At 37.8% G+C, this 25163-nt stretch overlaps 1 protein-coding gene across 9 annotated transcripts in view; it reads right to left on the bottom strand.

Moving 5' to 3' along the window:
* The window catches only part of Amph (amphiphysin), a 239219-nt gene that overhangs the window by 17109 nt on the left and 196947 nt on the right, over positions 1-25163 (bottom strand). For 6 of the 9 annotated variants that reach the window (XM_053798291.2, XM_070101290.1, XM_053798290.2 and 3 more), the window contains 2 exons: positions 24519-24670; positions 2380-2472 (listed from right to left, as the gene is read on the bottom strand). In XM_053798291.2, the coding sequence (XP_053654266.1) occupies positions 2380-2472; positions 24519-24670 (245 nt within the window). The remainder of the gene's footprint in view (positions 1-2379; positions 2473-24518; positions 24671-25163) is intronic. The other 3 variants (XM_053798286.2, XM_053798287.2, XM_053798289.2) reach the window with 1 other exon arrangement.

Here is a 25163-nt window from a genome sequence, read left to right as displayed (position 1 = left end):
AATGAAATAATATCGTAAACCGGGGGGTCCACTGTACAGGCTTTCATTTTACACTCACTTGGCAAGACGGTAGTACCTCACTGGGTGGTTGCTGTCTACTTACCTACCAAATTAGGATAATTGTTCAATGAATTCTGTAAGCATCTTACCAGTACATTGTATTGTGTATCAAATTTTTTTCAAAAATGAGTAGTCTCACTTCTTTTTTTTATCACAATGGCCATCTCCCACCAAGTTAGGAGAAAGTAAAAAAAGCACTCATCATTATTCATTCAATAGCTGTCTTGCCAGAAGTGCACAGACTTTACAATTCAAATGACTCTCCAAACTACAATATCCAGACCCCTTCTTCAGAGTGCAGACATTTTACTAACCATTTTCAGGACTTTCCAGTTAACCAGTTCCACTGAAACTCTTCATAAATATTGCCTTGCTCGCTCACACTCCAATTACATGTCATACCATAAAAAGAAAAACTCGTCTCCACTTACTCTGATCTAACACTATCACACGAGCCTGCTGGATGCTCAGCCCCTTACCCCTTGAAACCTCTTTCACACACTTCCTCTAACCTTTCCTAGGACAATCCTTACCTATCCATTCTTCTACTTGAGACTTATATACCCTCTTGGTTATCCTAGTCTGCTCTATCCTCTCAATGTCCAAACCACCCCAACAACTCCACCTTCTGAAATATATCTTTGCTAACACCATACCATCTTCTAATTTCTATGCTCTGTGTTCTCTGCATAATATTCACACTACACACTGCACTCAAAAATATCCTCACTGCCTCTAGCCTCCTTCTAACATTTAAAGCCCATGCCTCACACCACTATACTCTGTCACACTTTCCCTATTGCCTCAACAGACGTAACTTCTTTCTTTCCAAAAAATGTGAACGCTATCTACTCTACCCCTTCCTTTGCTATTCTATGGTTCATCTCATCTTTCATACCCTTCTGCCAACATATCTACTTCAGAATGTATCTAAATACATTTTTTCCATACTCCCTCCAAAAGTGTGAATAAAATGGGGTGGAAGGAAGGAGGGGTAGAGGTCATCCCAGGAAAGGTTAGAGGAAGGGGGTAAAGGGACTTGAGCATCCATCATGCATTTGCAAGCATATTACACTGGAATAAGTGGAGACAGGTGAATTTATGTGAATTTATGGTGTTGGAGTGTGATCAAGCTTACATTTATGAAGGGATTCAGGAAAAATCAGCTACCTGGACTTCAGTCCTGGAGGTAAGAAGTACAGCACCTGTACTCAAATGGAGAAGGGATGTCGTAATGTTTGTGCATTTCTGGCAAGACTGCCATTGAACAAATGATGGTGAATGTTTTTATTTCATACCTGTCAATGAACAAATGATGGTAAATGTGTTTTTTTTTCATGCTTGCCATTGAACAAATGATGGTGAATGTGTTTACTTTAATTCAGTCACCCTGTATTGGTAGGAGACTGCTGGGTAGTTAAAAATTAAAAAGTTTTCACTCTCACTTGCACCCTTTTCCCTTAAAGAAACTATACTACATGCTCATTTCCAATCCTTAGGTACCTTCCCTTTCATGCACAGCTCCAGTATATTTAATATACAACCAAACTATTCCAAAACTATATCCTCACCTGCTTTGAACATAATCTCAATCCCATATGTCTCAGCCACTTTACCCCCTTTCATTTTACAGTGCCACACACACTTCCTCCATATTCACCCCTTTCTTTTCCTTATGTCTACCAAAGGTTATTCCTCCTTGCCCACATGAAATTACCACCTCCCTTTCAACAACATTGAATAATTCTTCAAAATGTTCCATCTTTCCAGTACCTCCATTTAAAATGTGTTGAATAAATCCAGAGAATCCAGTTCTTTCTTTAAATATTGATAGTCACATTCACCAGGAAAATACAAAGATAACAGTGCTCTGGGAAACTGGTAATTTCATAAATACTAAAGTTTGTTACCAAAGTTTGTCCTTCAAGGGTAGTGAGTGAGGTCTACATTTCAAGCACACAACATCTAACCAAAACATCTGTGATTTTTTTAAGTAGATATTTACTACAGCCATGCACAATCCACTAATAAGAATGTTAAGTTTCTAGATAAATACTGTGCAGTACAAATCACCTTGAATAATCAGAAAAATGTTGGCACTATAAAATACAAACAAAACCATACCACAAAGACTACCATTCTCTACAACAAGCTATGAAAATACAACCATAGTCTGGCACCTACTGCATTATGCCACCACCAATAGTGAGCTGTTAAACACTGAGGTCTAACAAAGTCAAGAGCCCAAAATTGGTGATTTCATTGAGAATTCATGGTGATGCTTAGCCCACGACCTGACTTGATAGTTTCGTCACTTACCCACAGGGATGTCATAGATCTCCTCCACCTTTTTGTCCAGCTCAGCCAAGGGAGATGTGAAGGAAGGGCCATTACTGAGCGCCGACCCACCGGCTGGGGAGACAGAGGGAGCCATATTGCCGGAGTCCCAAGTAGCCGGGGACGAATTGGTGAGGATGAGATTGCCAAAGGTCATGTTACCATTTGCAATCTCGGCCTCAACAGGCTCAAAGCTCTCCTGCCCCCCTCCTGCCAGTCTCCTATGCCCCAAGCCTGACACCCATCACACATTAGTATGTTATGTTGGTTTGGGATAGACAAGCTCATAGTGCATCAGAAACAGTAATTTAGCACAGGAAAAGGAATGTTTCTAGTTATGAATTCACCAAAATTAACAAACTTATGCCCTTTCCAAAATTACTGGCATATATGTTTGTGTGTGTGATACTACTTGTAGTTACAGGAATGGAGCCATGCTCAGTGTCCCTTTTTCAATGGTCATCATAGTTTTTTATTTCAACTCCTGTAAAACTGCATCAAGGGAATTGTATAAAAAAATTATTAAAATCTGGTTTTAAATTTTCAGTTCCAATCCTAACTATAGTTAATTGTTTGTAGTGATAAGCAGCTCTGTGCACACGAGTCACTATTGTATAAATCTACACATCTTGTTGTCTGAGTATTTGATCACATTTGCAAAGACAATTCTCTGATATTCATGCTCTACTTTTCTTCAGTAATTTTTTAAAATGTACGTGTACATATACATTCGTTTTTTTGGAACCTGACGAGCTGTTGGAGTGTGAGAAAGGTAACATTTTGTGAAGGAATTCAGGGAAACCGGTTAGCTGGACTTGAGTCCTGGAGATGGGAAGTACAGTGCCTGCACTCTAAAGGAGTGAGGATATTTACTATTTGGAGGGTCATCTGAACTGTCGTATATGCATGCCTCTGGCAAGACAAAGATGATGTGAATGATGGAGGCAGTGGAGATGACATGTTTGAGGGTAATGTATGGCATAAATATTATGCAGAGAATTTGTAGTTTGGAGATTAGCAGGAGGTGTGGAGTTACTAAAAGTATTATCGAGAGGGCTGGGGAGGGGACATTAAGGTGATTTGGTCATTTAGAGAGAGTGGAGCATAATAGGATGACTTGGGGGTCATATAAATCTGTGGAGGGAAGGCAGGGTAGGGGTTGTCCTAGGAAAGGATGGAGGGAGGGGGTAATGGAGGTTTTGTGTGCAAAGGGCTTGGACATACAGCAGGCATGTGTGAGCGTGTTAGATAGGAGTGGAGACAAATGGTTTTTGGGACTTGACGAGCCGCTGGAGTGTGAGCAGGCTAAAATTTTGTTAAGTCACTAATAGGTCAGCGACGCTAACCTACATGAGCTCACACCCCAGCACTGCCCATGGGCATGGCAATTACAATGTAGGCATCAGTGAGACAGGTCAGCTGGCAGATGACACCACTTCTACTACATACACCTAGGTAGAGCAGTCGTATATTACTCCAATTGCATCCATTATATTGTTCATACCCATCTCACAACACGTGTACTCCCTTCTTGCACTTGCCTATTTGTGGTAGAAGGGGTTGATTCTCAGATCCTGGCTCTGCCCCTTAACCTGGCATACTCTCCAGATTCACTCTCTCTTAGCCTCATGAACCCTTTTGTGCTTGCTCTTAAAACTATATATGGAGCCTGCCTCCACCACTACTTCACCAAAATCAATCCACCTCCTGACCACAGTGAGACTGAAAAAATACTTCCCAACTTCCCTGTGACTCATATGTGCCTTTAACTTCCATCTTTGTCCCTGACTTCCTGTTTCTGCTCTCTCAAACAGCCTATCCCTGTCTACCTTATCAATATTCCTTTATATTTTGTATGTTATTATGTCCCCTCTGGTTATTCTGTCCTCCAACGTCATTATGTCCAATTCTTTTAGCCTCTCTTCACAGCTCATACCCCTTACCTCAGAAACAAGCCTGTTGCATACTTTGCATTTTCTCCAGTTTCTTAACATGCTTTTTCAGGTGCTGGTTTCATATTGGTGCTACCTACTCCAGGATAGGCCTAACTTATGTTGTGCATAGGGCCCAGAATGACTTTACTGAGATTATTCAAAATTACTCTTAGATTTGCTAGAAGAACATTGGCTGCAGAGGTTATTCAGCTGATATGAGCTTCGGGTGTTATACTGGGCACAAGGCTCACCCCTAGATCTTTCTCCTTGAGTGAAGTTTGCAGCCTCTGTCCTGGTCTATACCCTGTTCCAGTTTTCTCAGTCCTTCCCAAATCTCTTTGACCTTGCATTTACTGGGGTTGAATTCAAGCAACCATTTATTTAACCACTCTAGCAATTCATCCAGATCTCTTTAGAGTCTGTTCTTATTCTCATCTTTTTTTAATTCTCATTGGTTCTACATCAACAAACAGATAGATCTGAATCAAACCCATTCAGAATGTCATTCAAATAATACCAGTCCTGATACAGATCCTCACAGAACCCTGCTAGTTACTCTTCCCCATTCAGACGTTTCTTTCCTGACGGTCACTCTTTGCTGCCTTCACCCAAGATACTTTCCGATCCACCGGAGTACGTTCCCTGTTATTCTCACCTGAATCTCAAGTTATGGTTCAGCTTCTTGTGGAGTACAGTATCAAATGCCTTTTTGAAGTCTAAAAAAGAAATGCAACCCACCCAACTCTCTCTTTTTTGTCACACATATGTTACTTTTATAACTCCAAGTTAGTGAGGCAAGATTTGCCATCACTAAATCCATGTTGGTTACTATTTATGAGGGCACTTCTCTTCAATTGTTTTACCATTCATCCCCTGATAAGTTTCTTCATTACCTTGCAAGGCATACATATCAAGAGAAACTGGTCTGTAGTTTAATGTCTCCTGTCTGTCTCCTTACATAAATATAAGAACTACATTTGCTGTCTTCCAGATCTCTGATAACTGTCCCATATCCATCGACTTGCTGTATATCACAACTAGTGGTTAGACAATGCTTCTGCACCCTCTTACAAAATCCTGAATCCTGCCTCTGCACTTGCTGCTTTCCAGCTTCACTTTCTCCTAGCATATGTGCATATTGTGGTTTAGTTGTGAATTGATGCACATCAGCCATTTCCCACCAAGATAGGGTGGGCCAAAAAAGAAACTTTCACTATCATTCACTCCACCACTGTGCCAGAGGTGCACTTGCACTACAGTTATAAAACTGTAACATTAACACCCCTCCTTCAAAGTGCAGGCACTGTACTTCCCAACTCCAGGACTCAAGTCCAGCCTGCAGGTTTCCCTGAATCCCTTGCTCACACTCCAACAGCATGTCAAGTCCTAAAAACCATTTGTCTCCATTCACTCCTATCTAACATGCTCACACATGCTTGCTGGAAGTCCAAGCCACTCGCACACAAAACCTCTTAGCACTGCCGCTAGATGTGGATGCTACAATCTGACAATAATCTGCATTGTGATGTAAGCATGTTCTGGGAAGTGTTTGGCTTACATTTCTTCTTATTTTACAAAGGCAATTTTATTACTGATGTACCGAGCCATAAAAAAAACACAAAGTCAACAAAAATTTTACATTCCAAGTAGGAAAATACTGAGGCCAATCGCTACATCATCTAGGCAAGTTGTCCATACCAACTTTTTGTAGACTGATCAGTTTAACCCGTAAACGGTCTAAACGTATATATACGTTTTTACTGTTAGTGCCCCCAAACGTATATATACATTTTATTTTTCCTGCCTTCAAATTTGGCACGATTGGCCTGAGATGCCTTGTCAGCATAGAATGGGTCCTAACACTCAGTGTGCATGGTATTAAAAAAATCTAGGACCACTTAGTACCTTGTGGGAGCACCAGTTCAAATGAGTGCCAGCTAGAGCAAACAGCGCAGCAAACACCTGGGATTCACTGATGTCATGTAGTATTAACACTCCCATTTTAAGAGGAAAGCGATTTTGACCCTGAGTTTAGTGGCTTTGAGGTGGATGTGGCCACAAGTGGTCGAGGAAATATCAAAAAACCTCGATAATAACCCATGTGCAATATTTGTGCAACACCCTTTCAGAATGTCTTATAACCTATGGCCTAAGTAAAGAGAAACAATTCTGGCTGGCTGCCTGGCTGGATGACTGACTGACTAATTGGCTGGCTGGCTGGCCAGCTGCATGGTGGCCAGCTGTGTGGCTGGCCAGCTGCTGGTGGCCTGGCTCTATCTCCGTTTGTCTGTCTGTATCTATGTCTATCTCTATCTTTGTCTCTGTCTATCCCTGTCTATCTGTCTCTGTCTCTCTCTATCTGTCTATCTCTGTCTCACAGGTACACATAAATACAAGTATAGTGTAAATTACCTAGGATAACCCAAAAAATCCAGACAAAGTGCTATACTCTGCTTGATGATGTGACTAAAGGTGATGACGCAGTTTTGTGGCTCTCTCTGAGACAGAGCTAGATGGATAGACAGGGAGCTTGACAGACAGACAAATAGACAGACATGTTAGTGTACCAGCGAAAACAATGGAGGGTGATGCTCATGAAATGTCACCTCTAATCTTTTCTTATCTGCTGCACCCTCGTGTATGCTCATCAAACGTCAGCTCTTATCAGATGTTATCTCGTCTTATCATGTCACTGTCAGGGGTGGACTTTGTTTTTCATGCTTCAAGGGAAATTATTATTATTATTATTATTATTACGTATTACATATTACGTATTTTTCTTCTCCTCCTCATTATTATATACTTCCACATATCCAAAACATTGCTGGGACATATAAATACTTTGTATATATTCCAAGACAATAGTAAATGGCCAAGGCAGGTGTAAATGTCCACCTGTCAATGTGTTTGTGACAATTTGAGTACAATTTCAGTACCTAATACTAGTGTCAGAACAAAGATTGGTTATAAAATGACAAGAACTACTATAAATTGTAATTATCAGAACATAAAAATTATATAAAATAATATGAAAATAGAAAAAAAAAGGAATATCAGCAACACTTTTGCAAGTGGCAGCACTCCATGTTGCCATCAGGTGATCCCCAAGTGCCAACTTTGTGGCCTCATATCTCCATAAGTACTGACTAATTTTTTTTATCCTATAACATTAGGAAAAAAAAAAATTTCAAGATATTTGGGGCACTGGAGTAGTGAACGTATATATACGTTTGGGCCGTTTACGGGTTAATATTAAGTTTTAACTTAGCAAAGAATGAAAACAAGTGATTAGCACATAGCTTCTTCCCTCAAAGGTGAGGTGCTTTTGTTACAAGAAACTGGACTTATCCTCCCCTTCCTTGGATCAAACCAGAATGCCTCCCTTCCCAGGCACTATATGACCCCTATGGGTGTAGCGCTTCCTCCAATTAAAATATAAAAAAACGATGAAACGGCAGGGAAAACTGAGCCATTTTTGTCTGTATAGTAGCTGAACTTAGAGATAAAGGAAGATAACTAACAGCAAGAGGAACAACTAACAGCAACAGACACAAAAGAATGATGTACTTTACTGGTGAAATTTAGAGGAATGAAACATACATTTCTTTTTATGTAGAAAAACCTATTAAACTTAGTATAAAAAAAAAAACTAGGCCATAAAATATCTTAGACTATTTAAGCAAGTCACTGAGATATTTATATTTTCAGAAGTCTCCTGTGCTAGATAGTATGGACACTGAAGTTAGCTAAATTGTAAAAATCTCACTTAGCCTGACTTCTACAAAACTAAATTAAAATACCTCGCAACTACCATATTTTATGCAATATTCTTGTGCCAGTAGCAACTCTTCTAATAATATATAGTTACTATGTCAAAATTGTGAACTTTTTGTAAAAATTGTCAGTGCATTTCTTTGTTTTTGTGTCAAAAATATAATTTTTAAAGACTTGTATGTTAGCATTCTGAAACTTCACTTACTATTCACATTAAATATGCATTCATACATTAGATTAGTAATTACTTGATTAAAAGTACATTTATTTGGTATTTTTTAACATGGGTGTCTCCCACCAAGGCAGGGTGATCCAAGAAAGAAGAAGACTTTTCACTATCACTCACTCCATCTCTGTTTTGCCAGAGGCGTGCTGATACTGCAGTTCAGGTGCCCCTCCAAACTGCTATATTCCCACCCCTCTTTCAGAGTGCAGGCACTGTACTTCCCACATACAATATCATACAATAAGATGGTTTAGTAGCCCCAGTGTGTAAGTGGACTATGGGTTTCTTCTTTAATAACTTTCTTTAAACAAAAGGAAATTTGGCCCATTACACAGCAAGAGTTAATGAATGGTCTACCTACACATGGTACAAATTATAGACCTGAAGTTTCACTGGTTTTTTAATACTAACTTTTCATTCATAAAGCTCATAAAAATATGGCCTAGTTACCCTACCTACAAAACACTATAAAGAAACCCGTAAGTTGGGACAAATTTCCAATTATTCAAACTTCTCTTTCATACATACCCAAGTAGTATGTATAAAAAAAGTAATGTTACCAAGATTGCTCTGAAGTGCATTAGATGCACAAAGTGAAAGTTTAATATCTAAAAGGACAAAAGATGTTATTAAGATTCTGTAAATTAGAAACATGGGAAAGCCAAAGTACTGGTGTCTTTACTGGAGCCACAGATTTGGGAGGAAAAAAATTCTTTTAGTATGAGAGTACCAGGTAAGGTGAATTTATGAAATTAGGGTCATAGCAATAATGAGAAAAAGAACTGCAAAGAACTGAAGATCACAGATGTGAAGGGTGGAAAAAGAGAGAACACCTCTCTAAATAGATTGTGTATACAGTAGTCCCCTGTATCTGCACGAGATACGTTCCAAGATCTACCACAGATACCTGAAACTGCAGAGAATAGTGAACCCTATATATGTTGTTTTTCCATTTACATGCTTTTTTTTTTTTTTTAACAAGTCGGCTGTCTCCCACCGAGGCAGGGTGACCCAAAAAGAAAGAAAATCTTCAAAAAGAAAATACTTTCATCATCATTCAACACTTTCACCTCACTCACACATAATCACTGTTTTTGCAGAGGTGCTCAGAACACAACAGTTTAGAAGCATATATGTATAAAGATACACGACATACCTACAATAAAGTTTAACCCTTTCACTGTCAAGAGCCCTGATCACAAACTTGCTCTCAGTGTCAAAAAATATTAAAAATATTAAAAAATAAATAAATAAAAAAAAATTCTTACCAAAATTTTGAATATTTTTCTGTGTTTCAAAATAAATATAAAAAAAAATTGCAATCAGTACTTACCAAGATATAGTGAGCCACTTACGGCAACATCGGCGACTACTGCTCACTCGGTAATATTTTTACTTTTATTGTATTTTTTCTTTTCTTTTCTAATATTTTATTTCTTCAAGTAACTTTTGTGGCATGTGAGACCACTATAATGTACATATATCCACTCGTGGGCAACACAATAACTGCACAAACATTGTTATTATATTGTTTACAAAACTTGTTTACACAAACCCATGCTGCCTTCCCCAGCCACACTGTCTTCCCCACCACCCATGCTGGAAATAAGTCACTGGCTTTTCTGGGCTATCCTAGGTTCTCTATACATGCTGCTATGTATAATAATCTTTTTTTCTTTTTTTCAACAAGTTGGCCATGTCCCACCTAGGCAGGGTGACCCAAAAAGAAAGAAAATCCCCAAAACAAAAATACTTTTATCATTATTCAACAATTTCACCTCACTCATACATAATTACTGTTTTTGCAGAGGTGCCCAGATACAACAGTTTAGAAGCATATATAAAAATACAATATAAAAAGTGACCTTAAATAATATAATAAACTCCATATAGAATATAATATCAGGGCCCCAATCATATATATACCATCCTATTACACATCCCTCCAAACTGCCAATATCCCAAACCCCTCCTTTAAAGTGCAGGCATTGTACTTCTCATTTCCAGATCTCAAGTCTGGCTATATAAAAATAACCGGTTTCCCTGAATCCCTTCACTAAACATTACCCTGCTCACGCTCCAACAGCTCGTCAGGTCCCAAAAATCATTTGTCTCCATTCACTCCTATCTAACACACTCGTGATAATCTATGTAACTGTATTCGTGTATACCTGAATGAACTTACACGCTGGCTTCCCAACCACGCATGCTGCCTTCCCCACCCACACCATCATCCCCAACATCCACGCTGCCTTCCCCATCACTCATGCTGATTTCCCCACACCCACGCTGCCTTCCCCACACCCACAGTCTTCCCTACCACCCATGCTGGAAATAAGTCACTGACTTTTTTTGGGTTATCCTATGTTCTTTACACATGCTGCTATGTATGATAATCTATGTAACTGTATTCATGTATACCTGAATAAACTTACACACCATCTTCCCAACCACCTACACCATCTCCACCATCCATGCTGCCTTCCCCACCACCCAAGCTATCTTCCCTTTTCACTAACTGTATCAGGTATCCTGAGCATTGCTTTTGGTCACAAACTCCTCAAAACCAAGAAATTCATCTTCACTGACACTTCCATCTGTGTTGGAACTATAATTTGGGAAGAGAAGAGTCCCAGATTTGCCAGGGAGTCAGATATTTCTTACCGCTAGGCATGCTGAACAAGGACTACTGAGATGGTGTTCCCACAATGCACCACTAGCTCCCTGATTATTTTTATACTGTGCACACTGACCACACAGACCCATTCTCTCACATGTAGGCCTACCAGCTTTCTCTCGCTAGATTTGAAGCTGCTAGAACTTTGGAGTAGTAATACGGCACCAACACTGGCTCGAAAGCTGTAGTACTATGGCACTAACAGTGAAAGGGTTAACTGATAAATTATGCAGAATAAGTCATGAATTAGCACTTTTTCAATGATGACAAGCACTTCACGACTTCTCACAGGCTTTGAAGAACTTTTGCACTTTTGTGCCATTAAGTAATATTAAGGGTTATTTTGGACCACAGTAAACCGTGGAAACTGAAACCACAGAAATTAAGTCCAAAGATACAGGGGTTCTACTGTAGTTAGAAAATAATGAATGTACATGCCAGTGAGAATACACTTGTGAAAGACTGAAAAAGAAAAGCCTGACAGAGTGATAGACATGAATATCACCAAAAAAGACATAGAAAGCTAAATTCTCATTCAGCATAAATTCCTTAACTGTGTCAAACATACAAGTACGCAGATGAGAACTGAGTGTCCAATGTACTAGTATGCACAATTTTTCATAGCTTCTAAAACACCACCCACCAATATTTCTGATCTCGGCACAACTATTTGGATCTCCTACAACCTCCACCTGCATCATGGGTAACACTACAAAGCCAGTATAAGTAAACAATGAAACCTAGACTTCTTGTTCCACTACCAGCTTCCCTACCAGCAAACAGTGTGGAACTGATGGAGATTTTTATCATGCTGGCTTTCTCCCATCGAGGCAGGGTGACCGAAAAAACTTAATTCATTCCAATTTCATGATACTAACAGTAGAATTCAGCCCCCACAAAAAATGTAGATTTAATTTAGGATAACCCAATATTAGTCAAACAATGTGACTTATTTCCATGTTTTCGGGAGTATTAAACCTTGACAGTTGTAATAGCGTAAGTATTCCTTGTTGTAGTAGGTTGGTAGACAGCAACCACCCAGGGAGGTACTACCGTCCTGCCAAGTGAATGTAAAACAAAAGCCTGTAATTGTTTTACATGATGTTAGGATTGCTGGTGTCTTTTGTCTGTCTCATAAATATGCAAGATTACAGGAAAGTCTTACTTCTACTTACACTTAGGTCACACTACACATACATGTACATGTTTATTTATACACACTGATCTGAGTTTTCTTTGATTTTATCTTAATAGTTCTTGGTCTTATTACTTTTCCTTTTATATCCATGGGGAAGTGGAATAAGAATCTTTCCTCCGTAAGCCATGCGTGTTGTAAAAGTCAACTAAAATGCCGGGAACAATGTGCTAGTAACCCCTTTTCCTGTAAAGATTACTAAAAAGAATAAGAAGAAAAAAATTGTCAAAGTGGGAAGTCTAAATGTGCGTGGATGTTGTGCAAATGATAAGAAAGAGATGATTGTGGATGTTATGAATGAGAAGAAGCTGGATGTCCTGGCTTTAAGTGAAACGAAGCTGAAGGGGGTGGGAGAGTTTCAATGGAGAGGAATAAATGGGATTAGGTCAGGGGTTTCAAATATAGTTAGAGCTAAAGAAGGAGTAGCAATAATGTTGAAGGATAAGCTATGGCAGGAAAAGAGGGACTATAATTGTATAAATTCAAGGATTATGTGGAGTAAAATAAAGATTGGATGTGAAAAGTGGGTTATAGTAAGCATGTATGCACCTGGAGAAGAAAGAAGTGTAGAGGAGAGAGAGAGATTTTGGGAAATGTTGAGTGAATGCATGGGGAGTTTTGAATCAAGTGTGAGAGTAATGGTGGCTGGGGATTTCAATGCTAAAGTGGGTAAAAATGTTATGGAGGGAGTAGTAGGTAAATTTGGGGTGCCAGGGGTAAATGTAAATGGGGAGTCTTTAATTGAGCTATGTGTAGAAAGAGATTTGGTAATAAGTAATACATATTTTATGAAAAAGAGGATAAATAAATATACAAGGTATGATGTAGCACGTAATGAAAGTAGTTTGTTAGATTATGTATTGGTGGATAAAAGGTTGATGGGTAAGCTCCAGGATGTACATGTTTATAGAGGGGCAACTGATATATCGGATCATTATTTAGTTGTAGCTACAGTTAGAGTAACAGGTAGATGGGAAAAGAGGAAGGTGGCAACAACAAGTAAGAGGGAGGTGAAAGTGTATAAACTAAGGGAGGAGGAAGTTTGGGGGAGATATAAGCGACTGTTGGCAGAAAGGTGGGCTAGTGCAAAGATGAGTAGTGGGGGGATTGAAGAGGGTTGGAATAGTTTTAAAAATGCAGTATTAGAATGTGGGGCAGAAGTTTGTGGAAAGAGGAGTGATTGGTGGAATGATGAAGTAAAGGGTGTGATAAGAGAAAAAGTTAGCTTATGAGAGGTTTTTACAAAGCAGAAGTGTTATAAGAAAAGCAGAGTATATGGAGAGTAAAAGAAAGGTGAAGAGAGTGGTGAGAGAGTGCAAAAGGAGAGCAAATGATAGAGTGGGAGAGGCACTGTCAAGAAATTTTAATGAAAATAAGAAAAAATTATGGAGTGAGTTAAACAAGTTAAGAAAGCCTAGGGAAAGTATGGATTTGTCAGTTAAAAACAGAGTAGGGGAGTTAGTAGATGGGGAGAGGGAGGTATTAGGTAGATGGCGAGAATATTTTGAGGAACTTTTAAATGTTGAGGAAGAAAGGGAGGCGGTAATTTCATGCACTGGTCAGGGAGGTATACCATCTTTTAGGAGTGAAGAAGAGCAGAATGTAAGTGTGGGGGAGGTACGCGAGGCATTACGTAGAATGAAAGGGGGTAAAGCAGCTGGAACTGATGGGATCATGACAGAAATGTTAAAAGCAGGGAGGGATATAGTGTTGGAGTGGTTGGTACTTTTGTTTAATAAATGTATGAAAGAGGGGAAGGTACCTAGGGATTGGCAGAGAGCATGTATAGTCCCTTTATATAAAGGGAAAGGGGACAAGAGAGATTGTAAAAATTATAGAGGAATAAGTTTATTGAGTATACCAGGAAAAGTGTACGGTAGGGTTATAATTGAAAGAATTAGAGGTAAGACAGAATGTAGGATTGCGGATGAGCAAGGAGGTTTCAGAGTGGGTAGGGGACGTGTAGATCAAGTGTTTACATTGAAGCACATATGTGAACAGTATTTAGATAAAGGTAGGGAAGTTTTTATTGCATTTATGGATTTAGAAAAGGCATATGATAGAGTGGATAAGGAAGCAATGTGGCAGATGTTGCAAGTATATGGAATAGGTGGTAACCTGGAGTTTACCTGGAGAGAGTTCCGGGGGTCAATGCCCCCGCGGCCCGGTCTGTGACCAGGCCTCCTGGTGGATCAGAGTCTGATCAACCAGGCTGTTGCTGCTGGTTGCATGCAAACCAACGTACGAGCCACAGCCCGGCTGATCAGGAACTGACTTTAGGTGCTTGTCCAGTGCCAGCTTGAAGACTGCCAGGGGTCTGTTGGTAATCCCCCTTATGTGTGCTGGGAGGCAGTTGAACAGTCTCGGGCCCCTGACACTTATTGAATGGTCTCTTAACGTGCTAGTGACACCCCTGCTTTTCATTGGGGGGATGGTGCATCGTCTGCCAAGTCTTTTGCTTTCGTAGTGAGTGATTTTCGTGTGCAAGTTCGGTACTAGTCCCTCTAGGATTTTCCAGGTGTATATAATCATGTATCTCTCCCTCCTGCGTTCCAGGGAATACAGGTTTAGGAACCTCAAGCGCTCCCAGTAATTGAGGTGTTTTATCTCCGTTATGCGCGCCGTGAAAGTTCTCTGTACATTTTCTAGGTCGGCAATTTCACCTGCCTTGAAAGGTGCTGTTAGTGTGCAGCAATATTCCAGCCTAGATAGAACAAGTGACCTGAAGAGTGTCATCATGGGCTTGGCCTCCCTAGTTTTGAAGGTTCTCATTATCCATCCTGTCATTTTTCTAGCAGATGCGATTGATACAATGTTATGGTCCTTGAAGGTGAGATCCTCCGACATGATCACTCCCAGGTAAGTTACTAAATGCTGTAAAGAGTTTTTATGAGGATAGTGAGGCTCAGGTTAGGGTGTGTAGAAGAGAGGGAGACTACTTCCTGGTAAAAGTAGGTCTTAGACAGGGATGTGTAATGTCACCATGGTTGTTTAATATATTTATAGATGGGGTTGTAAAAGAAGTAAATGCTAGGGTGTTCGGGAGAGGGGTGGGATTAAATTATGGGGAATCAAATTCAAAATGGGAATTAACACAGTTACTTTTTGCTGATGATACTGTGCTTATGGGAGATTCTAAAGAAAAATTGCAAAGGTTAGTGGATGAGTTTGGGAATGTGTGTAAAGGTAGAAAGTTGAAAGTGAACATAGAAAAGAGTAAGGTGATGAGGGTATCAAATGATTTAGATAAAGAAAAATTGGATATCAAATTGGGGAGGAGGAGTATGGAAGAAGTGAATGTTTTCAGATACTTGGGAGTTGATGTGTCGGCAGATGGATTTATGAAGGATGAGGTTAATCATAGAATTGATGAGGGAAAAAAGGTGAGTGGTGCATTGAGGTATATGTGGAATCAAAAAACATTATCTATGGAGGCAAAGAAGGGAATGTATGAAAGTATAGTAGTACCAACACTCTTATATGGGTGTGAAGCTCGGGTGGTAAATGCAGCAGCAAGGAGACGGTTGGAGGCAGTGGAGATGTCCTGTCTAAGGACAATGTGTGGTGTAAATATTATGCAGAAAATTTGGAGTGTGGAAATTAGGAAAAGGTGTGGAGTTAATAAAAGTATTAGTCAGAGGGCAGAAGAGGGGTTGTTGAGGTGGGTTGGTCATTTAGAGAGAATGGATCAAAGTAGAATGACATGGAAAGCATATAAATCTATAGGGGAAGGAAGGCGAGGTAGGGGTCGTCCTCGAAAGGGTTGGAGAGAGGGGGTAAAGGAGGTTTTGTGGGCAAGGGGCTTGGACTTCCAGCAAGCGTGCGTGAGCGTGTTAGATAGGAGTGAATGGAGACGAATGGTACTTGGGACCTGACGATCTGTTGGAGTGTGAGCAAGGTAATATTTAGTGAAGGGATTCAGGTAAACCGGTTATTTTCATATAGTCGGACTTGAGTCCTGGAAATGGGAAGTACAATGCCTGCACTTTAAAGGAGGGGTTTGGGATATTGGCAGTTTGGAGGGGTATGTTGTGTATCTTTATACGTATATGCTTCTAAACTGTTGTATTCTGAGCACCTCTGCAAAAACAGTGATTATGTGTGAGTGTGGTGCAAGTGTTGAATGATGATGAAAGCATTTTCTTTTTGGGGATTTTCTTTCTTTTTTAGGTCACCCTGCCTCGGTGGGAGATGGCCGACTTGTTGGAAAAAAAAAAAAAAAATTCCTTGTACGTGTTGTTAGAAGACCAAAGCAGTGAAAAATAAAAAAAAAAACAATTACTTGGATCAATTCATACTGTAGATTCCAAGTGTAGCAAAAGTTGGGCTAAGTAAGCATTTTTCCAGGTCTGAAGTAATAAAACGCCGTGAAACGCATCTACTCTCATAAGAAACTAGTGTGCATAGTGTTAAACATTAAAAACAATAAAACTGAAAAACAATAATTTGGCATCAATAAATTGTAAAAGGTAAATATTGTTGTTTTCCATAAGGAAGTGGAACAGAATTCTTCCTCCGTAAGCCATGCGTGTCGTAAGAGGTGACTAAAATGCCGGGAGCAAGGGGCTGGTAACCCCTTCTCCTGTATATATATTACTAAATATAAAAGGAGAAACTTTCGTTTTTCCTTTTGGGCCACCCCACCTCGGTGGGATACGGCTGGTGTGTTGAAAGAAAGAAGAAATATTGTTGTGCATTTATGCCACTATTGCTGACGACTGATCATTTTTTGGTCAACTTCAACACCATAAAATCTTAAGTTTTTATCAGATTCCACTTATTTTAGTCTCATTCAATTCATAAAAATGCACTTTTTCAATATATGAAAGAGATTTTTTTTTTTTTTTTTTTTATCAAAATCTTACCCCCCTCCCCACACACACACAGGAAATATATTTTCTGGGAATGCCACAATTAAAGGATTAAACTTGTGGTGTAGCGAGATTGCTAAAAGTAGCCAAAAAGGATTGTAGGTGATAAGTCAATGGCCAGAGAGCAAAAACATCTCAGAGAAGCAGACAGAAAGTGAGAAGTAAAAAAGTTTCAAATTATTCCATAAACAGATTAACTAGTGGGTTTGGTATGAACTTTTCCTCAAAAGCTGTAACACAACACACAAGCATCATAACTGAAACAACTATTCCTCCCGTCTGATTGACCCTCTCTAGAAGCAAAGATGACTAAACTCTGGAACACTCTTCCAGAAGATACTAAAACCTCTACAATACTGAAAAAAATCAAATGAAATTTCAAAGAACAATATATAAGCACCAGTTTCTTCTTCACAAATATATACTATATGCATGGTATAATGGTATTCTGTATCTGTATATATACAGAATATACTGACACTATTAACCTTAATAAAATTATCAATAAATCCTCAAATATATATCTTTCTTTTATTGGCTCCAGCCCTGCATGACACTATTATTAATACCATTTGTTAATATTATTACTGCTATTACTATTATCATCATCTCCCACTACCACACATTATTCTAATATTAAGTTGGGTTTCATACTATGCAAAAAAATTTCAACCCCTACCTAACAAGCTTTTTCTATGATATTTGCATGTAGTCCTACCTTTTTTATATACAGTAACTATTTTAAATTCAGTTTCAAAAATATCAAATAATAATAATAATAGAGACCTATACTATACGTATTTGTTTTGGAAATTTGGCTAGGGTATTGAGTAATAGTAAATAAATGTGTTATCCTTCTCTGGGCCATCCTGAAATGGTGAAAACACAGCCACTGTCTTAAAAATATTTGTTGGAGCAATTTTTCATTAGTTTGAAATACAAGGTTTTCATACTAATAATAACAGCTGCTTTGACTCTTAAGTACTGTCCACTTTATTAGCCCTAACTTTATCATGTCTTAGTTAATACATTTTCAATTGACCAATGTCAGTTGGTGCACTATTTGGACATGAGGTATTGGCAAAAGGTATGATTGCTTAACTACAAGCTTAAAAAAAATTCGCATTAAGAAAAACAACCATAACAGTAATGAGGACATTGAGAAAAAACACTGAAATTTTAGTAAACATGGTCATTAAACATTAAACATGGTCATGCTGAAGTGTGAAAAAAAATCCATGGATGCACATTCCGACATAACTTTGACTTTTCTAAGCTTTCGCCAATTTGTCGTTATCTGACATTATCAGAATCTGTCTCAAATGTGTACAAGAGGGTGAATGCACAGTATATATGAGTATTTTAGACTAGTATATAAAGAGCAATAGCAAAGCAGAATAAAAGGGAAGCATATTTTCTGTGTCCATGAGCTTTTCCACTCCAAATTTTAAAAAAGGTTATACCATCTTTATAAATTATACTTCTACTGCCTACGGGTTATCAAGAGTCTATGTAATAAGTTAATTTATTAAGCAATTAAAATGCATATCGAAAGTGGATCAATATATAACAGCAAACTGAAAATAGATGAAGCAATGCAATAGTCTTGAAAAAATCCCATTTAAAATATTTGCGTACATAAAAAAAACTAGTTATTAGTAAGCATGCTATAATATTATCTTGACAGAAGATATTAGTGGTTTTAATCACTGTTACACATACTGTCCATGAGATGGGCACTACTTAGACATCTAATTACCAAATAAGAGATTTTTATCATAAATCTGATAACTTTTTGTAATAAATCTTTATTAATATTTATTAAAATTGAGATTACTGGCTAATAAGTATAAATTAACAAACAGTAACTCACTTTAATGGGAGACTACTCTGCTTGGCCCATTACTGAACACAAAGTAATTAAGCAAAGTATTAACCTATTGGTGCCTTTTCTGGATTTACTTTTCATGTAACATTGCACTTAATTTTTTTTTATCACAACAGTCGTCTCCTGCTAAGTAAGGACAATATATATTACACATGACTGGTCTTTTCTAAGAACTGCCAGTTAAACTTTCACTATCTGGTTCAGGTGACAATACAGAATAAACCACAAAACAGAAAAAACAAAGTTATAAATCCATCTTACCTGCTAACCAAATAACTTTCAAAATATGTGTAAATAATTCTTTAGCAATATTATATACAGTCAACAGGAAAAATAGTGGGGTGCCATTCCTTAAAGTTCCAATTAAACAAAAATTTTAATAAAATAAAATAAAAGTGTAAGCACACCAATTGCTGTAAATGTCCTGAGGCAGCAACTAAAATTATCAACACCTTGAATGTTATATTAGAATCACCACAGTACTTTATGAGAGAGAGAAATGGGTATGAGGAGAGAGGTAAGCTGCCCTATTGCTCAAAAACTATTTCTCATTTTATTCTACCTCATTAAAACATTTTGCTATTTTAATCTCTAAACTTTATGTGCAGTGCTCATCATTAAAGTATGCTGAGTAGAAGGCCTACTCTCGTATCTTTAGGATGCCATCCATAAGCATGGAGGAATTTACCTTCATGAAACCCCGAAGAATGTCTGTTGATCACTTCCCAGACGAGCAAGGGACAAACTATTTTCTGGTCATGGGTTTAGAGAGGGTTGGGGCAGCATACTTTAATGACAAACATTAGTATATATGAGTGCATGACTAGTCCTGGCATAATTATATTTACACTATTTTTTATATAATTTATATTGTAGGATGAAAAATCATGAGCAAAATTTATATCCATTAAAAAATTGCTTTGTGCCCATTAAGGATATTTAGTAAAAAAGAGAGCATCATGGTGAGAAGAAATGACTACTTATTGGCAGAGAACACTTAATGTATAACATTACTCCAGACATCAGTGACAATTATAATATGCACATATAGTTACAGTTTCAAGAAGATAAAATTTGTGTAGAACAAGCAGAAGCATACCCAAGAGTTGCACATGTGTCTAATTTATCAGGAGTACAGGTACTATACCAAATGTTAGCAGCTACTTATCTGTTGATTGTTGGGGAGATACTTGCCCTTTGCAGCCTAGCCTCAGACTAGGCCTCCTTATTGATGACTTGGTCACTCAAGTTGTTAGTGCTCATAATAGTAGCCTAGTCATTACAGCTCAGCTGTAAAATCTCAATATTCCCTCTTGAAAATATTTCAGTGTTTATAGATAATTATCTTTATATGTGTAAGGAGGGCAGTGAAAAGCTTTGAACCCTTTATATTTATTTCTTAGTGCACTAACTGCAACCCTGCTTTTCACTGGGATGCCCAATTTACCGAGACTTACTTTTGTTAAATGTAGTTTATTTCAGTGTGCAGGTTTAGAACCAGTTCCAAGCGAATATATTAGGATTATCTTCTACCTGCTTAATAGGTAGTATAGTTTGAGGAACTGAACTGATGCAAGTATTTCAACTGATACAATGGAGGTCTGTACATTCTCCAATTCTGCTATTTCTCCTGCCTTAATGGGGCTTTTGGTGTAATGCAATATTCCAGTCTAAGATCTTATAGGTGCCTTGAAGAATACTAGCTTGGCACCTATTTGTTTTGAAGGTTCTTTGATATGCAACCTACATTATTTGCAGTTTGCTTGCATTCTCATTCTTCTTTATTAAGTGGTTTGATTAAAATTTTTACTATTCCAGCTTTAACTTTTTCACCGTTGAGACCCCAGCTTGCAAACTTGCTCTTAGTGTTGAAGAATTTAAAAAAAATAAAAAAATTCTTATGAAATGACAGAAAATCTTTTTCTGATGGTAATGAAACAAAAAGTACGAAATTTGATGGAAAACTTACAGAATTACGCTCCTGCAAAATTAGTGGTCTTGACGATATTTACGCATAGGCAATTTCAGCCACTTTAAGCCTTATTTTTGGCCAATTACATTGTTCCCATCAACAAAACTCATAGCTATTTTGCTAGACCTCCTTTTGCTCTATCGACTGAGTACAAGAAACCGCCCATTTACCTTTTTCAACTACCCAATAAAGTGATCAGAAATTGGTAATTTGGCCAATTTCATACAAAATTCAAGGAAGCCCAATTTCAAAATAGGGTTCAGAATTAACAATGCAATCATTCCTAGCACTAAAATAACATTTTTCACCGTTCATTAGTCATGTCTCCAGGCCCCTCTTATATTACGTTTGCTTTCTATTTTGAATTTTTATTACACAAAGCAATAGAAGATTTACTGTTATGCAGACTATTGCAGTATTGTAAAAATGGTATAAATAATATCAGCACATTTGTGAAAGCATATTAGACCCATCAGCTGATGTGTATTGGATGCGTGGCATGATTTGTTTACTCTTGAACATCAGCAAAAATAAAAAATTTCTGCTATTTGAGCTCAATTTCAAGGTACTTTCAATCTGTAAACCATTCAAAATCATCTCTATTTCTGTGATACATCTTCCATTCTTTCAAATGAGATCAAGAAAACAAGAATACAACCATAAATACCACACGGAAATACACTGCAAAGTTGCTGTTTTAAACCAAAAACACTCATAGTTTTTTCTCTCATTATGCACTGCGTGGTGCAGGATTTCTTTTATACTCTGCACACTGATTAATCAGACAGATTCTCTCATATGTAGGCCTATCAGCTATCTCCCACAAGACTGGAAGCAGCTAGAATTTTGGCGAAGTATTATGGGACCGACAATGAAAGGGTTAATGAATATAACCTTTATATACTGTATTGTACGTTATGACCATTTGTGCTACTTCTTTGAAGACAGTGTAGTATGCCGAATTATGTAAGTTCATAAATAAAACAAAATAGATATAAAGATTTCTTGATACAGTGTACCTTTTTTAGCAATAAGAGTAAAAAAAAGACCATTATTTTTAATTATGAAAAAATGGTACAGAAAGGACATTGGAAAAAACTTCGCAGATAATGTGATAGATAGTAGATAGATGATGTTATGGTTCAGTGGATAATCTGGACTGTAATTTTTGTGCATTTCTCGAAAGACAACTAGGAAATGACTGAATGTGAACGTGTTTTGGTACTGTGGGCCAATTTGCCTTGGCAGAACATGTGGCTGATGTTAAAAAACTAAAGATTTGGCACCATAAGCATAGCTCTACTTAACCCTTTCGGGGTTTCGGCCATACTAGTACGACTTACGAGCCAGGGTTTTTGACATATTAGTATGCATAAATTCTAGCGCATTTACCAGCGAGGAGACGGTTGGAGGCAGTGGAGATGTCCTGTTTAAGGGCAATGTGTGGTGTAAATATTATGCAGAAAATTCGGAGTGTGGAAATTAGGAGAAGGTGTGGAGTTAATAAAAGTATTAGTCAGAGGGCAGAAGAGGGGTTGTTGAGGTGGTTTGGTCATTTAGAGAGAATGGATCAAAGTAGAATGACATGGAAAGCATATAAATCTATAGGGGAAGGAAGGCGGGGTAGGGGTCGTCCTCGAAAGGGTTGGAGAGAGGGGGTAAAGGAGGTTTTGTGGGTAAGGGGCTTGGACTTCCAGCAAGCGTGCATGAGCGTGTTAGATAGGAGTGAATGGAGACGAATGGTACTTGGGACCTGACGATCTGTTGGAGTGTGAGCAGGGTAATATTTAGTGAAGGGATTCAGGGAAACCGGTTATTTTCATATAGTCGGACTTGAGTCCTGGAAATGGGAAGTACAATGCCTGCACTTTAAAGGAGGGGTTTGGGATATTGGCAGTTTGGAGGGATATGTTGTGTATCTTTATATGTGTATGCTTCTAGACTGTTGTATTTTGAGCACCTCTGCAAAAACAGTGATAATGTGCAAGTGTGGTGAAAGTGTTGAATGATGATGAAAGTATTTTCTTTTTGGGGATTTTCTTTCTTTTTTGGGTCACCCTGCCTCGGTGGGAGACGGCCGACTTGTTGAAAAAAAAAAAAAAAAAAAAAATTCTAGCGCCCTCAAATCTAGCAAGAGAAAGCTGGTAGGCGTACATATGAAAGAATGGGTCTATGTGGTCAGTGTGCACAGTATAAAAAAAATCCTGCAGCACACAGTGCATAATAAGAAAAAAAAAACCTTGACCGTGTTATTGCTTTAAAACAGCGACTTTGCACTGTATTTTCGTATGGTATTTATTGTTGTATTCTAGTTTTCCTGGTCTCATTGTATAGAATGGAAGACATATTACAGAAATTGAGATGATTTTGACTGGTTTTACAATGAAAAGTACCTTGAAATTGAGCTCAAAGTAGCAGAAATGTTCGATTTTTACCAAAGTTCAAAAGTAAACAAATCATGCCAAGCGTCCAATACATGTCAACTGGTGAGTCTAATATTCTTTCACAAGTGCGCCGATATTATTTATACCATTTCTACACTAATGCAGTAGTCTGCATAACAGTAAATCTTATTATTTTTGTGAGAATAAAAAATCAAAGTGGAAAGCAAAAGAAATGTAAGAGGGGCCTGGGGACGTGACTAATGAACAGAGGAAATGTTATTTTAGTGCCAGGAATGTCTTTCTTGCTTATTCTGGACCCTATTTGGAAATTGGCATCTTTTGAAATTTGTGTGAAATTGGTAAAATTGCTAAATTCTGACCACTTTATTGGATAGTTGAAATCGGTAAATGGGTGGTTTCTTGTACTCATTCAATAGAAAAAACAGAGTTCTAGTGAAATATTTATGATTTTTGTCAACTAGTACACTGGAAATGGCCGAAAATAGGGCTCAAAGTGCGCAAAATCGCCAATGCGTAAACATCGTTGAGATCGCTAACTTCGAGAGAGCATAATTCCGTAAATTTTCCATCAAATTTCATACTTTTGGTGTCATTATGATCGGGAAAAGATTCTCTATCTTTTCATAAGAAAAAAATTTTTTTTTTTTTTTTTTGAAATTTTGGCGACCCTGAGAACAAGTCTGTGAGAGGGCCTGGCGACCCTCAAAGGGTTAAGCAGCTACAAGAAGGCAATTACACATATTACTTTCTGTATTTAAAATGAAAATTTGAGAGTAAAAGTTTAATAAGTTAAGATGACCATATCAAATAAATTAATGCAGGTTAACAAAAGGAGAATCAATGTTTTGTAAGAAGGTGTACAGCTTGAACGTTTGTAACTGATGCATGGAGAAGTCATTAATGAGAATAGAATCAATAGGAATATTCAATTAGATAATCCTATACAATATAGACAACCCAGCAAAGACATCTAAGAATATACACAATCGATATAGTTAATGTACAGTCACTGAAGAAAAATAAGCAGTAGGTTTATATTACCTTGGTTGACAAAAGGACCTTACAAACAAAACTAGTTCTCCAGGAAGTTCAATACACATTTACCATTATTGAAATGCAACATTCACTTGTTTCTTCACAATAAGAATTCATTCACTAGCAGTCAGCAGTATGGCTCACCTGGTGGGATCTTGGTGCCAATAACTTCACCGTTGGTTCGGGCTTGAGGAGACACAGTACCATTTACTTTTTTGTCCTCAAATTCGATCTCTTCGTAAGGGCGGCCAGTCTCTTCCTTGTTGGTGGTAACCGGGCCAGAAATAGTGGGGCGGCTGCTCAACGAGAGGACATCAAGCATGTTAACTACATAATAATTTTCAGTGCCAAAAATACTAAATGCATTTTAAAAAAAAACTAACTGACATACAAAGCAAATGATGAATGATTTTTTTTTTTTTGGGGGGGTAAGCTATTATTAATGTCATAGTACTATATCAGAAAAATAAAAAATATCTTGAAAGAGAAAACTATGAAATCAAATACTGTGAATATGTGAAGGTAATATACTGAATATTGAACCTCAACAAACCTTTACAAAATTATATTTTCATTTTAAATAAAAAGAATTAATATTTTGTATATTTTTACATGGCAGGCAAATGAAAGCAGAATTAATCACTTAAAATAAATAGAAGTAGTACTAATGTTTCAAGAGTTAAGATTATTACAAAGTTAAAATAGCAGCTAGGTATTCCATAGACAAACTGCTTGTCTAGATTCTAGTGAAATGGCAAACTATTAATGTTTTATATTACAGGATAAAAC

Source organism: Cherax quadricarinatus, chromosome 76 (assembly GCF_038502225.1).
Source record: "Cherax quadricarinatus isolate ZL_2023a chromosome 76, ASM3850222v1, whole genome shotgun sequence".
Classification (NCBI taxonomy): Eukaryota; Metazoa; Arthropoda; class Malacostraca; order Decapoda; family Parastacidae; genus Cherax; species Cherax quadricarinatus.
Note: the sequence above shows the minus strand (reverse complement) of the source record. Positions and strands in the feature narration are given on the sequence as shown.